We start from the raw sequence: 14,937 nt of genomic DNA on the forward strand, positions 1-14,937 counted from the left end.
CTGTGCTCCACCTTCCCCTCCCTCTCCTCACCCATCCCCAACATCCCAATAATCAACAAAGAAACCCCCCCACCCCCTTTTAGTATGGGTTCTTTCCCTTAGTCTTTTACAGTAGTGGTCCCATGCAGTATTTCTCTTTTTGTGACTGACTAATTTCACTCAGCATAATGTCCTCAAGTCGAACCTACAGCCTTTTGATTAGCAGATGAGCTAATTAATCATTTGTACCACCCAAGGGCTTCCATTTATTTAGACTTCTTGCTTCTTTCAGCAATGGTTTATAATTAGAGTAAAAGCCTTCTTGATTAAATTTATTGCTAAGCATTTTATTTTTTTCTACTATTATAAATGGAAATGTTTTCTCAATTCTCTTTTCAGATTGTTCATTGAATATAATCAGAAATAAGATGGATTCTTGTGTGTTGATTTTTGTATTCTGCAGCTTGGTTGAATTTATTTAGTAGATCAAACAGTTGTCTTTTGTTTTGTGTGTTTTTTTGCTTTGTTTTAATGAATTCTTTTGGGTTTGCTACATAAAAAATCATGCCATTTCTCTTATAAGGACACTTATGATTGCATTTAGGGCCCACTCTGATAACCCAGGATAACTTCCTCATCTCAAAATCCTTTAATGTGATCAGGGACTGGGACCTGCTGCCTCTGGGGGCCTTTCCTCTGCCTTGCACAGAACCTGTGCTCAAACGTAAGAAGAGCAAGTGATACACAGCGTTCATGTGCGGTACCACTAGAACTCAGTGTGCACAGCAGCCCTGTGAGGTAGCTATTGGTACCGTCCTGTTTCTGAAGAGGAAGTGGAGGAGTGGAAAGGGTAAGTAGATTGCCCACAGGGAGTAAGTGTCAGCACAGACTCCTGGCCAGCAGTCTGGAACTGCAGAAGAGGGATGAAAGGATTCAGGGCATCTTGAGAGAGTCTCCCACAATTAACTCATCATTTAAAATGAGTAGTCATCTCTGGATCTGTCTGAAATGTTCCCGGTCCCTGTTTTCTTCCCTCTCTGCCCTTCTCAAGCAGCCTTCCCAGAGGACTCTCAGCAGGCAGCACACTGTGCTCACGTCTCCCCCTTGTCTGCAGGACATGAAAGCTATGTGACCTTCTGCCAGCTGGAGAGCGAGGCTGCCTTCACATGCAGTGCTGACCACACCATCAGGAAGTGGGACGTGCTGACTGGCCAGTGTCTGTCCATTTACCGAGGACACACGTCCATCGTGAATAGGTCAGTATGGCCAGGGTTCCTGGGAAGCCAGTGAGGCCTCCGTCTCTAGTCAGGGTACCCCCTAGCAGTATCAAGAGGGCAGAAGTATAGGACATGGGCCCTGTCCTTGGGAAACCTGGACACAGGGGAGGTGGTCAGTAGCACACAGTGATGGGAGGCCAGAACAGAAGTGTACAATGCTAATGCTCAGAATGCAGTAGGAGTTAGGAACATAAGGGGTTGGGGGACTCATTTACTTCTCCCTGGCAAACGCGTTGCTGTTGCGTCCATTCTAACTCATGATGTCCCTGTAGGACAGAGTGGAACTATCTATCAGGTTTTCAAGGCTGTAGATATTTATAGAAGCAGACTGCCACATCTTCTCTTATGGAGCTGTTGGTGGGTTTGAATCACTAACCTTTCAGTTAGCAGTCTATTACTTCAGGCACTGTGCCACCAGGGCTCCTCTTCCAGGGCAAGTGTCTTCAATACACTGACTTGTGCTCACCATCACTATTAGGGACCCTAGCAGCATCGCTGCCCCCTGCTGGCTGTAAGGAGAGGCATCAGTGCCCGCCATTCTTACTAATGGGAACAAATTCCAGAGGAAATTGCTTAATTGATAACTGATGGTAGACCCAGGGTGGAGGAGGAGAAAAATGGGAATTGTTGTGAAAATGGAATCATGGATATTTTTAAACCTCTTTTCCCTGTGGTTGTCAAAAATAGCCCACCCCCACCCTTCTCAAGAAGGTTTGGATTTTTCCTTTCCTTATTGAATTTGGGTCTGAGCTGAGCAATGGAAATTCCTCTGCTGATCGGATCAATTTGACACTATTTATTTAGCTGGTGCCGGTTGACTAGCCCTGTCAGACTCCTGAGGGAATGCCCGTTCAAGGGGGAGGCTAGGTGCCTCCATCCCATGGCCCTTCTAGCTGGGAATGAGCCAGAGGGTCATTTGAGTACAACCCCAGTGAGTGCCTGCCATTGGGAATTCACAAAATATTTTTACAAGATGGTGCTGGGGTGGCCAGAGAGGAAGGGGTATTCTCATGGGGAGGTGACTAACCATCAGGACAGCTGGACCAGCCCTGTGGTGTCAGGAACTGTAGAGCAGCAGGATTCACTGAGGAGAGTCCTCACAAGGCAGGGAGACAGTGACACCCCTAAGTAGAAGTTAGCAATAAACCAGAGGATCTCACAGAAGTGAATGAGATGGTACGAATAGAGAGATGTGTCTGGAAGGAACTCCAGAAGGGTGACCAGTATGGCCACTGCCACCCAGCAACTGGGGTACAGAGAGCTGAGGACTGCCCAGAGGCAAGCAGACAGACATGGCAGTTAAGAGACTAAAAGAGAAGTCAGGTTTCCTATAGCTCATACTTGCCTTTTCTTGTGTTTTCGTGTACAAACCTCCCCCGCCAAAAAAAAACAAAAAACAAAAAAAAACCGCAGAGGGAATAGAAGCAAATACTGTTGAATGATGATGCATGGAGGAGCTAGTAATCATTGCAATGAAACAATGAGTGTAAAATCGATGTTCTCCAACGTGAACTATCACTCAATTGACAGTAAAAACTTAAAAAAAAAGGAAGACCTCCAATAAAATGGATTGGCACTATGGCAGTAGCAGTGGGCTCGAGTGTAGCAATGATTATGAAGTTGGCATAGGACTGGGCAGTGTTTCATTATGTTGTACATAAGGTCACTATGAATTGGTACCAACTCAGTGGCACCTAACAGCAATAACAACCTCTGTTGGATCCCCACACATGCATGAACTTGCACACACACAACATACAGTAGTTTAGAAAGCATGCTCTGCCACTGTTAGACCCCATGCACACTGTCTTAAGCTCGGTTCTCTAGAGAAGCAAAACCAGTGCAGTTTATATAAAGAGAAGTTTTTATCAAGGAAATGGCTCACAGTTGTAGACATAGGAGAGTCCCAAGTGCAGGCCAGGTGAACCAAAATCAGCGGGCAGGCCCAGAAGGTAGGAACTCCACATCGGGGCACAGAGCAGAAATGGCAGCAGAGTAACAGATGACCAAGACCTGAGCAGGTGCACCACAGAACCAGCAGCCCTGAGCACAGGAGCTGGAGTGACAGGAACAAGCATTCAGAGCCTTCTGGTGGGCATCCAGTTTTCCAGGTACACTCAGCAGGCAAGTCCAGCAGGCAAACATACAATAGAGCAGGTCACTGGCTCAGGTTCAGAGAACCAGAGGTTGGAGATAACCTAGATGCAAGAGTCAGACGCAGCAGGGAAGAGAGCAAGTCTCTCCTGCATGTCCATTCTATTGGGAGCAGGCCACACCCCCAAGGAAACAGCCTTTCAATTGATTGGCTGCTCATAGCCAATCATCATAGAGTTAACTATCAACTGCCAAACAACTGGGAATCCTGGCTCAGTCAAGTTGACATGGAACCATAACGATCACACGCACATACCTCACCTCTTCCTGGATGCCTCAATTTGAAAGCCCCCTACCTACTCACTTGAGGTTGACACACTCATCTCAGTTTGTTCCTATTTTTCACTGGATTGCTGTCCATAAGGTCAGTGGTTCAAACCTACCAGCCACTCTTCAGAAACCCTGTACAGGGTTGCTGTCAGTCAGAACTGACTTGTTGGTACTTAAGAGCAAATCTTCTAGGAGCATCTGTTCTTCTCCATTAGCCAGACTTAAGATGTCAGCCAAAGGGACCCTTGGACAATGGGTTGTGGGAGCAGAGGCTGGTTCTAGAGCACTACCCTGGGGAGTAGGAGTATAACCCTGTGGCCAGCTTACTCATCTGACCTCTGACCCTTCTCTCTTGCTGTCAGGATACTAGTGGTCAACAACCAGCTCTTCAGCAGCTCCTACGACCGGACAGCTCGCTGCTGGAGTGTAGATGAGGGGCAGATGTTACAGGAGTTCCGAGGCCACCACAACTGCGTACTGACTCTGGCCTACTCTGCCTCCCTGGATCTCCATGGCACTCCTTATGAACGGGACGAGAACGTAGCTGCAGGGCTGCTGGTGACAGGCAGCACTGATGGCACAGCCAAGGTGTGGCAGGTGGCCAGTGGCTGTTGCCACCAGACACTACGTGGCCACACAGGTGCTGTGCTGTGCCTGGCGCTAGACACACCCAGCCACACAGCCTTCACAGGCAGCACCGATGCCACCGTCCGTGCCTGGGACATCCTGAGTGGGGAGCAGCTGCGGGTGTTCAGGGAGCACCAGGGCTCTGTCATCTGTCTGGAGGTGAGAACATCCTGGATGCTCACAAAGGTGCCAGGTGTCCCCGTGGCTGCTAGCCCCGACCTTGCCCCTAGAAGGACCTGGAGTGGAATCTGCTGGCCAAGGCCAGGCAGCCTCCTGGGTGCTGTCCCTTGAGGCCTGAAGTTGTGGAAAGTTGTCCCCTGTCCTGTTCTTTGACCTCCCACAGGCAGTCTAGCAGGGTAGCGCTCTAGAACCAGCCCCTGCTCCCACAACCCATTGTCCAAAATTCTTAGATCCAAAGAGTTCTGACAAAACATTTCTTCTTAAGGTGGCACCAAGACTCGGATTGGGCACAAGGCCTAACCTGATCAAACGTGAGGCTGCTGACAGTTTTATTTATGCTACTTTAGGATAAATATCCAAGGCTGTGGATACAGAACTCTGGACATGTGATTGTAGCTACCTCATGGTGTGGCTATGAGGCTTTAATGAATTGATAGAAGATATGTAGAGTACCTAGACAGGACCTGTATGGAGTATGTTCTCAATATCATAGTTATTATTGTTGCTAAGCAGCTCATGTATGTGCTCTCCTGGGCTCGATAGTTGGGTTCCATTACATGTGCCCCTGCCCGCTACTATTTCTTTTGGAGCCCAGGAGTGCTGGGTTTCAATCTTGGCCAGCCTCTTCCCTTTAGAAGGGGACTGGGTCAGGTGAGCACATACAACCTGTGATCTTAGGGGAGCCACAACTGCAGTGATAGGAGAGGGAGTCAGGTCTGCAGGATCTTACCAGCTTAACACATAGGTTGCCCTGGCAACCATGGCCATGTGGGATTGGGAGGTTGGAGGGAAGAGCAGATTTCTGACAGTTGCTTCCATGACTGGTCCCTACTTGGAGCCAGATCAGGTTAATACATTGTGAATCTTGGGGAGACGGAAGCTTGCAGCTCAAGGGTCAGTAGACAGTGAAGGGGCATCTTACCCCTCACTCTAGGCCACCTAGAACCTTAGAGAGCCACAGACACCCAGTGGATTTTCCTGTCATCTCAGTTGTTTTATATAAATTACATTTCTGTAATCCTGAGCTTGCTTTAGGCTGTTGTGACCCAGTGGGAGACATTGAGACGTAAGCAAGCCCTTGGTTACTATTCCTAGAGATTCCACCTGCTGTATAGGCTGAGCAGCCTCCATTTCCACAACTGTCATATGCTAATAATTCAAACAGCCCTCCCAAATCCTCAGGGGCAAAGTGGGATTCACAAATAACAGCTGTGAAGGTAGCCTGAGAACAGCATACAAAGCTAAGAACTTCCAAGGTCTTGGTCACTTTAAAAGAAGTTTGTGGTCAGGCCATTTGTGGTGATGTTTGTAGGGTAGAGGGTCCCCCAGGTCCCATTCTGTAGGAGGTAGAAAGGGGACGGACAGGTGCATGTTGGTGGGGGCACCCAGAAAGTGAAGGAAGAGAGGAGCCTCATCCCGGAAACCTAACACAGGAGCAGAAAAAAAGCCAGCCATGATGGGGGGTGAGGAGGAGCCTAGAACAACAGTCCCTTCCTCTCAGACCCAGGCCTGCCTCCTACCCCAGGGACCTAATGGGGCTTCCCAGGTTCCCTGCACAGGGTTATTCTGTGGAATCTGGGTGCTGAGTGGGAGAAACTCCAGCAGAGAATCAGTAAGGCACTACTGAAATTCAACTTAAAAGGAAGAGTTCAGGGAATACACACACTCAACACACCAAACACAGATCACACACTACAATCTACACACCACACGTGGGTCAGCCGAGGGAGTGCTCAGGAAAGACCAAAGCTCTGGCTATGTGTTGTGCCTTTGTGTTTTTTCCCTTTAAACCTTAACCAATCAAACAACCCCAGAAAAACAACTTGAATGGAAAGAGAAGAGAGACGTGAAGGGACCACTCACAGAGCTGGTGTCCTCTGTAGCTAGAGAGCCAAGGGTAAAACCCCAGAGAAGGGCAGAGACCCTGAGAGGACTATAGTAGTCTAAGAAGGCTCTGTGGAGGAGGAAGGCACCTTTGAAGAATGCTTGAGGTTTGGATGGGCTTGTTTGTTGTTGTTAGGTGCCATTGAGTCGGTACCGACTCATAGCAACCTTATGCACAGCAGAACGAAACATTGCCCAATCCTGGGCCAACCGCACTATTGTTGCCACGCTTGAGCCCATTGATGCTGCCACTTGACCAGTCCATCTCGTTGGGGTCTTCCTCTATTTCTCTGACTGTCCACTTTACCAAACATGATATCCTTCTCCAGAGACTGGTCCCTCCTGACAATATGTCTGAAGTATGACAGATGAGGTTTGGCCATCTTGGCCTCCAAGGAGCCCTTTGGCTGCACTTCTTCCTTGGCCTCCAAGGAGCACTTTGGATGGGCAGAAGGAGCAAAAAGGAAGGCAAAGAAAGAAATGGACCACAACAAGTGTGTGACCAAGATCTCTGGAGTTGGAGAGGTGTGGAGGAGGACTCTGAGTAGACATTCCATGTGGCATCTCCAGCTGGCTGAGCACCGCTCCCTAAAGCTGGTATGGGAAGGGACTGCTGTATAAGGAAGCACACTTTTTCCTGTAAAGAGCTTTGCTATTATTTGGTGTCAAATCGGCTCCCATGCATGGCAACCCCACATACAACAGAAGGAAACAGTACCCATTCCTGCACTATCCCCATAAACATTGGCATGCTCGAGTCTGTTGTTTTGGCCACTGCAGAATTTGAGTACATTGGGAGCTTATCTTTCAGCACTATGTTGTTCTTATTTGGGGTTATCCAGTCAGTTCTGACTCATACGACCCCATGCATAACAGAACGAAACATTACCTGGTCTTGCACCATCGTCACAATTGAGCCCATTACTGCTGCCACTGTGTCGATCCATCTCGTTGGGGGCTTGCTTCTTTTTTTTTTTTGCTGACCCTCCACTTTATTAAGCATGATGTCCTTCCAGGAGCTGGTCCCTGCTGATAATATGTCCAAAGTATGAGAGATGAAGTCTCACCATCCCAGTTTCTAAGGAACATTCTGGTTGTACTTCTTCCCACACAGCTTTGTTTATTCTTCTGGCAGTCCATGGCACTTTTAATATTCTTCTCTAACACCTTAATTCAAATGTATTGAGTCTTCTACAATCTGCCTTATTCATTGTCCAATTTTCACTTGCATACGAGGTTATTGAAAATACCCTGGCTTAGGTCAGGTGCATCTTAGTCCTCAAACTGACATCTTTGCTCTTGAACACTTTAAAGAGATCTTGTACAGCAGATTTGCCTAATGCAATACATCATTGGACTTCGTAACTGTGGCTTCCATGAGTGTTGAATGTAGATCCAAGCAAAATGAAGTCTTTGACAACTTTAGTCTTCATTTATCATGCTGTTATTCACAATTGGGCCAAGCAGTGGGCACAAACAGCTTCATAGCTCCATAAACGTAGGGCCTGATGTACCCAGACCAAGCATCTGGTCATGACAAGTCCAGATCTGTCATGCACTCTGGTCATATAACATAGACAGGACCGGACTGTGGGTCTCAGTTTTCCTACTTTATGGAGTGGGAGCCCCTGAGATACACAGACAGGCTTCTGGTGTGCTAGGTTGGTGTGGCGTGGTGCCGGTGACTGGTCTGTTCTAACCAGGCAAGCTGCGCTGATAAGGATCTCTGAGGGAATTGCTCTTCTCACATGCCCACTTGGGCTATTACAGTGTATGCCTTCTCTCCAGTCTCTGCTTTCTAGCCCATCCTGGCCCTGCTTCCTCATCCACTGCAGTCACGCAGGTGCTCTGAGCAGACACATTCAAGGCCTGAGCAGTCTCCTCCCTGAGCTGCATGTCCGGCCTGGCCACTGACGCATTTGCTCAGACATTGGCCTTCAGTTTTCTGGGACTGAGTGTAGTGTTTGGTCAGTAACACTATGGCCCAGGTCAGTACCCTGAAGACCCAAAGGACTTTAAGAGTGCAGCATGGTCTTGACCTCCTGTATCTGTGTTGTACAGGCAGGTTGCCTCAGAGGCTGTCCTAAGATCACATGCAACCACAAGTCTCCTAGGATGAGGACCCCCAACCAGTAACAGCAACCCCTCCACAGTTGCTACATCCATCTGGTCTGATCAAGTCAGAAACACACAGTGCTAGTAACAGTGAAAGCCAGTACTCACAGAAAGCAGACAGCAAACAATAGGAACTGTTCTCATGGTGAGCCAGCTGACTTTGGGCTCAGGAGACTGAGCAGGAGGGAATGGTGATTCCTCTACGCATGCCCTACTTTGCACCATAGCCTAAAGACTCTCTCAAAGCGTCCTTGCTCATCTTGCCTGTAAACCAGTGTTTACTCTTGTGCCACTGAGTAGGCACGTCATGGTCCACACTTCAGTAGGTGCCCTGTGGTTCAGCTGACGAGTTTTCTGTCTCTTTGGTGGCTCTCTGTTGGTGCTGTCTATTTTGCTGACAGATACAGCTCTCAACCAACAGCCTCAGGACAGTCCTGGGCTAGCATCACAGCTCTGGAAGTAGAACTGCTCTGTGGACAAACCGTGAAAGGGGTGCTCCAGGCTCAGTGGGCAGACCCCAGCTCAGAGTGCCCCATGCTGGGCAGTAGAGTACTGCATGAGGCCTCTCATCCCTAGGTCCTGAGCCACTTTGCCATGTGAGATGGGATGGAGAACATCCTTCAGGGGGCACTGTCCCAAACCTCTGGACCTCCCTCTTTCACTGGACATTGCAGACCTGCTGGTCCCCACTTTGAGCCTCTCACCTCTCTCAGGCTCTGTTCCTGCTGCTGTGTAGACCTGCTCTTGGTTTCCACGGCTTTCGGTACTGGTCTCAGCTGCTCCTCTCCAACTGCTCTGCTGCCACTTTTCTGGTCAGATGGGGCTGGCTTCTGTTGCCTCTGGCTTCTGATGTTGCTTTCCCATTGTCACTGCTGACTGCTCTGCCTTCTACAGGATTTCTGCTGCTTCTAATCCTGGTCATTGAATTCTTGATGACTTTCTAGTCTCTCATCCTCCAGACTGGTGTTTCCACTCTGGGACAAGGTTGGGTGTTGGGGTTCTTCAGCACAGAGCCTCCGTGTCCCCTGCATATCTTCCCCACTGTCCAGCTCAGGAAGCATCTTCATGGACCTCACCACAGGCCTCCTGAGGCTTAGTCAGTATCAAGCCCCCACATACTGTCTGCTCGTAGAACCAAGACCAAAAGGCTACAGTGCTTTTTGCATAGGGGTTCCATGCCTTGAAGCCTCCTCTCTTCTGGGCAGCACCCTTGTTCCAGCCATTCTAAGAGTGGCAATGTGAGGCACAGATGTGCTTGCTTCTCCTCCAGTTGCATAGCTGTGGAGCTGGGGGCACTAACATCTGAGGTCTATGAAATCTCATCTCACTCTTCACCTACTCCATCCAGAGAAGAACCTCATGTTAGCATCTGTTTCCTATCTCGGCTCTTTTACTTTGTAAAATCCAGGTTGACACAGGATTTCAGGGTAACTGGCAGTCCGCTTACCCAGAAGGCCTCTTCAGGGACACCTGAAGACATGTGAGCATCCAGGGCCCTGCAGTTGTGGCCTACCTCTGATTGCTTTGACAGGAAGAGCCCGTGCTTGGAGGTGAGAATTGTGGGAGTTGTTTTGCACTTTCCTACTTGTGATATGTGTGAGGCATCTACCAAAGTCCTCACTGAGCCTTTATAAACCAGCGTGCTTCATGAGCAGCTAGCTGTACAAGGGGGCTTCAGAAAGTTCAGGGGAGAATTCCATTATCTTTTACTTCCATTTTTCCACGGACTTTTTGAAGTCCCATATTTATACACAATGTGGAATAGCTCAGGCTAATATGAAATACCATCACTCATCTATCAGTTTGTCGTACTGTGGTAGCTTGCATGTGGTTATGATTCTGGAAGCTACGCCACGGATATTTTAAATACCAGCAAGGTCACCCAGGGTGGATGGGTTTCAGCTGAGCTTCCAGATGAAGACAGACTAGAAGAAAGGGAGACAGACTATTTCCAAATATTTATTCACTGTAAACCTTATGAATAGCAGATGTCAGTTTGAGGACTAAGATTTGCCTGATCAAAGACATGGTATTTTCAATAACCTCATATGCATGCGAAAGCTGGACAGTGAATAAGGAAGACAGTAGAATTGATGCCTTTGAGTTACGTGTTGGAGGAGAATACTGAAAGTACATGGACTGCCAAAAGAATAAACTAATCTGTGTTGGAAGAAGCACAGCCAGAGTGCTCCTTGGTAGCCAGGATGGCTAGATTGCGTCTCTCATACTTTGGACATATTATCAGGGGGGACCAGTCCCTGGAGAAGGATATCATGTTTGGTTAAGTGGAGGGTCAGAGAAAAAGATGAAGATCCCCAAAGAGATGGATTGGCACAGTGGCAGCAGCAGTGGGCTCAGGCTTAGCAACAATTGTGAGATTGACAGGGAACCAGGCAGTGTTGTGTTCTTTTGTCATAGGGTCACTATGAGTCAGTGCCAACTCGATGGTAATTAACAACAACAACAATGTGGAATAGCCCAGGTTCCTCAAGATAAACTTGCCGGCTGCCTTTTCAGAGTTCAAGGACGGAAACTAAGAATGCTTCCCAGTTATGCAGTGTCGGGCATTAGCCTCCACACCAGCGGGCCCTATGTTGGCCATGGGGCCATCTTCCATTCCTCTCACAAAACAACAACCACCTCCAGACCTTCCAGGAGCAGAAGCAAGACCCTGAGAAATCAACTAAGCCCAAGGGGCCTCTTCCTACCCTGTTCATTACAGAAAACACAGAGGTCAGGTGGGGCCAAGCCAGAAACTTCACAGGTCCTGAGGCTAGGTCAGAGAAGAGCTCACTGCACAGTGCCAGGCCCAAAGTCAACAAGATGAGCTGGCTGCTAGGATTCCTATCCTCTAGAATTTCAGTTGAGAAGTGTGAAGAGATGGGAAATTAAAGGTGGCCCAGAACACATCGTGAGGGGGAGAGTGCCTGCCCAGTTGTGGGCCCAGGCAGCGGTAAGGATGTAGCAACAGGTGTACACTGGGGCCTGTTGACTGACACCCCAGGTGGGCCTTCTGTGCCTAACCTATGTCAAAGCCCCCAGAGCTCGTGGACCCAGCAGCGCTAGCTAATGGCTATCCTAGGGGCTTGCAGCCAGCCCTGTCTCTCATGTCCTAGAAGCTGGAGGGGTTCTGGGACTCTTGTGCCATGTGACTGCAGTGGGCAATGGCCCTCCCTGCCTTTGGCTCCCTGTGAGCATCTGCTAGCCCAGCCTGCCAACTAGGAGCTCTCGTGGCTGATGGGTTTAGTCGAGGGGAACTTTCAGAATTGCTTCAGTAGTCTCAAAATGCCTCCTTGATCTAGTCCACTTGTCCATCTTGGAAAGGGGGATTTCTATGAAGGACTGGGGCTGTCCCCACCTGCATCTACCAGGTGGATCATGGGCATGTGGTGGTGGTTATGTGCCGTGGAGTCGGTTCCGACTCATAATGACCCTGCACAGGGTTTCCAAGGCTGTAAATCTTTACGGGAACAGAAAGCCTCATCTTTCTCCTGCGGAACTGCTGGTAGTTTCGAACTGCTGACCTTGCTGTTCGCAGCCCAATTCGTAACCACTATGCTACCAGAGCTCCTTGAGCATGGGCATAGGTAAATTCAAATCTTACCTCCATCAGGGCCAGTCCATCTTTGGGCAGCTGGTGGGCAGGGTATATAGCACCCCATGGCAACCCTGAATGCCTACCTAGCTCCAGTTCAGGCGAAAGCACTCCTCCACACACACCCCAGCCCCACTGAATTTCTCCAGACTTTTCTCTTTCCCATCTGCCCTTTCCCATGGGAAAGCATAAGTCCCATGGGACAGTCCCTGGAGCCCTTTCCCAGCTGGGTAGCATGAGTGATGGCTACAGGTGGTCTCCATGCTCCTCCTCAGATACAACACTGCACTTCAGTAGAGAACTACAATCATACAAAGTCCACTGCCAGCAAGTCTATTCTGACTCATAGCAATGCGATAGCACAGAGAGGAACTGCCCCATAGGGGTTCCAAAACGGAAATCTTTACAGAAGCAGACTGCCACATCGTTCTCACACAGAGCTGCTGGTGGAGTTGAACCGCCAACCTTTTGTTTAGCAGCCAAGCACTTAACCACTGCATCAGCAGGACTCCTTATAGAGAGAATAGTAGGGCTAGCATCTGGCCGTGCCAGCGCTACCCTATGGTAAGTACCTGCAGGCCTTGTCGGCGTAGCCTCCCTGGAAGCTGCTACTCTACCTGTGGAGCAAGTGAGGGCAAGATTAGTACCATGGCCAGGGGAAAGTGGCAGCATTCAGATCTTGCCCTCTCCCCCAAATGTGCCTCTGGAGTGACTTCCTGGCTCATGACTGCTGGGCTGACCCCTTCTCCTCCCCAGCTGGTGAACCGGCATGTGTACTCGGGCAGCGCCGACAAGACGGTCAAGTGCTGGCTGGCAGACACGGGTGAACACGTGCATACCTTCAAGGCCCACAGACACAGCGTGAGCACCCTCAAGTACCACGCAGGCACCTGTAAGTGATCACCCCCTCACCTCCACTTCCTGGAGCCCTCCAGACTCCCCGCACCTGGTGCAGCTCACCAGGCTACTCTTTGCCCCCCTCCTGAGTTCTGGCTGCAGCCAGGCCTTCTCCACATGTGATCTGGTGTTCTCCCAGGTGACTCTAAAGAGGACGGCCAAGGAAAGATTGGAGGCTCCTTCCCCTGTCCAGGACAAATTATAATAATCAAAACAAGGCATGACACCCCATTAACCCCATCAGACTTGTGGGCCACATGACTCTACCTCATTTGGTATGAGGTTTGACTAAAGATAAGAGAAAACCCAAATCACATTGCTTTAAATGAGATCATGGTTTATTTTTCTCTGAGGTAAAAGAATTTCAGTCTTTGCTAGAATAGGCTACGCACAGACATCACATGCCAAGATCACTGTTAGTGTTTTGCTGCTTCACCCTTAGCACATGTCATCTATCTTCAAGGTCGCCTTGTGGTTCTATACAGCTGCTGGAACCCCAGTCATACCGTACCATGTTGCAGGCAGGAAGGAGTAAGAGAAGGGAGAGAGGGGAAAGATGCCCAAGAACTTCTGTGTACAGCTCTCTGAGCACTCCTCCTGCAAGAAAGGCTGAAAAGTGGTTCTTTGATCAGAGGATGTTGCTGCCAGGATTAAGCTCAGGAGCATTTTAGAATGAAAGAAAGGCAGCGTCATGGCTTGTGAAGGAAGCAGCAAGCTATCCTACAGATCTCAAATTGTCACACATCAGACTTGTCATGAATTTGCCTCAGAAGCACCCGAAGAGCAGACACTGCAGAGGAAGTAAACCCAAAATACCCCAAGTTCTTGAAAGTCTTTCCAGAATTCTTCCTGATCTCCCGCAGCCTCATGTTTTGCCATCAGCACTACCCTTTCACCCCCCTCTACCACCTCCACCCAGTGACAGAGCGGAGCCCCAGTGTAATCTTGTAGCACCGAGACTGGGTTCTAGAAGGGGGTGGGGTCACAGTGCACAATTAACACTGACTTCACAGCAAAGCTGTTAAAGATAGAATAAAGATTTCTGAAAATAGAACCTGAGGTGCCCTCAACATTGAGGTGTCTGACACAGAAAAGTTATTTTTTCCTTCTTCACGTGTCAGAGCCTGTGAATGGTGTGGCTTTGCTTCCAAGTTCAGGACTTTTTAAAGAGTGGAATACTTCTGCACAGGTCTCCTGCCAGCTGGTGTAGGGAAGGCTTCCAGGCAGGCGGCACCTACAGCCCCATCTCATGGCAGTAACTGGAATTGCACTTGCAGCTGAGGCAGTGTCTCGCTACTTCTGAATTCCTACTGTTAATGGCACCATAGGATGAGCACTCCACCTCAAGGTCTGTTTGAACAGCAAGGTTGGCGGTTCAAACTCACCAGCCATTCCTTGGGAACCCTACACAGGGTCGCTATAAGTCTGAAGTGACTGGACAGCACTTAACAACAACACTGTTAGGAGGTATGGATGGGCCACAGAATAAGCAGGATCTATCTCCTCCTGCCCCTTCCCACCTCAGGATTGGTGAAGGCGAAGGCAGAAAAGGCTAGTAAGTCTAGCAGTGCTGTGGACACTTCACACCACCTTGGCCCTCTGCCTGAGGGCCTTTGCCTGTGAGGGGCGGGGCAGGCCAGAGGTGCCACCCACAGGTGCTGAGAGTGGACACCAAAAGCAGCCCCTCCCCCCCCAATCCTAATGGGACTCCATGGCCTTGCTCCTCAGGTGGGACAGTTCTGAGGTACGGTCTCCCTGGGTGCCCACAACAGTCGCCTTCTTAGTAAAACACCTGTATTAGCATCCTGGAGTCCTGGTGTGGTGCTGCAGGTTAATGTGCTGGACTGCAAAGTCGGCAGTTCAAGCTCATCAGCTGCACCTCGGAAACCCTACACAGGGTCACTATGGGCCAGAACCGACTCTACGGCACTTAACAACAATTAGCATCCTTCCCTTCCT

The 14,937-nt window shown here is 49.3% G+C and overlaps 1 protein-coding gene across 1 annotated transcript in view; it reads left to right on the forward strand.

Annotated features, from left to right (window-relative positions):
• WDR86 (WD repeat domain 86) overlaps window positions 1-14,937 on the forward strand; it is a 38,356-nt gene that overhangs the window by 21,222 nt on the left and 2,197 nt on the right. Inside the window, exons 2-4 of the mRNA XM_006873704.1 lie at window positions 1,094-1,235; window positions 4,043-4,466; window positions 12,838-12,973. Of these exons, the coding sequence (XP_006873766.1) occupies window positions 1,094-1,235; window positions 4,043-4,466; window positions 12,838-12,973 (702 nt within the window). The remainder of the gene's footprint in view (window positions 1-1,093; window positions 1,236-4,042; window positions 4,467-12,837; window positions 12,974-14,937) is intronic.

Source organism: Chrysochloris asiatica, unplaced genomic scaffold (assembly GCF_000296735.1).
Source record: "Chrysochloris asiatica unplaced genomic scaffold, ChrAsi1.0 scaffold00249, whole genome shotgun sequence".
Lineage (NCBI taxonomy): Eukaryota > Metazoa > Chordata > Mammalia > Afrosoricida > Chrysochloridae > Chrysochloris > Chrysochloris asiatica.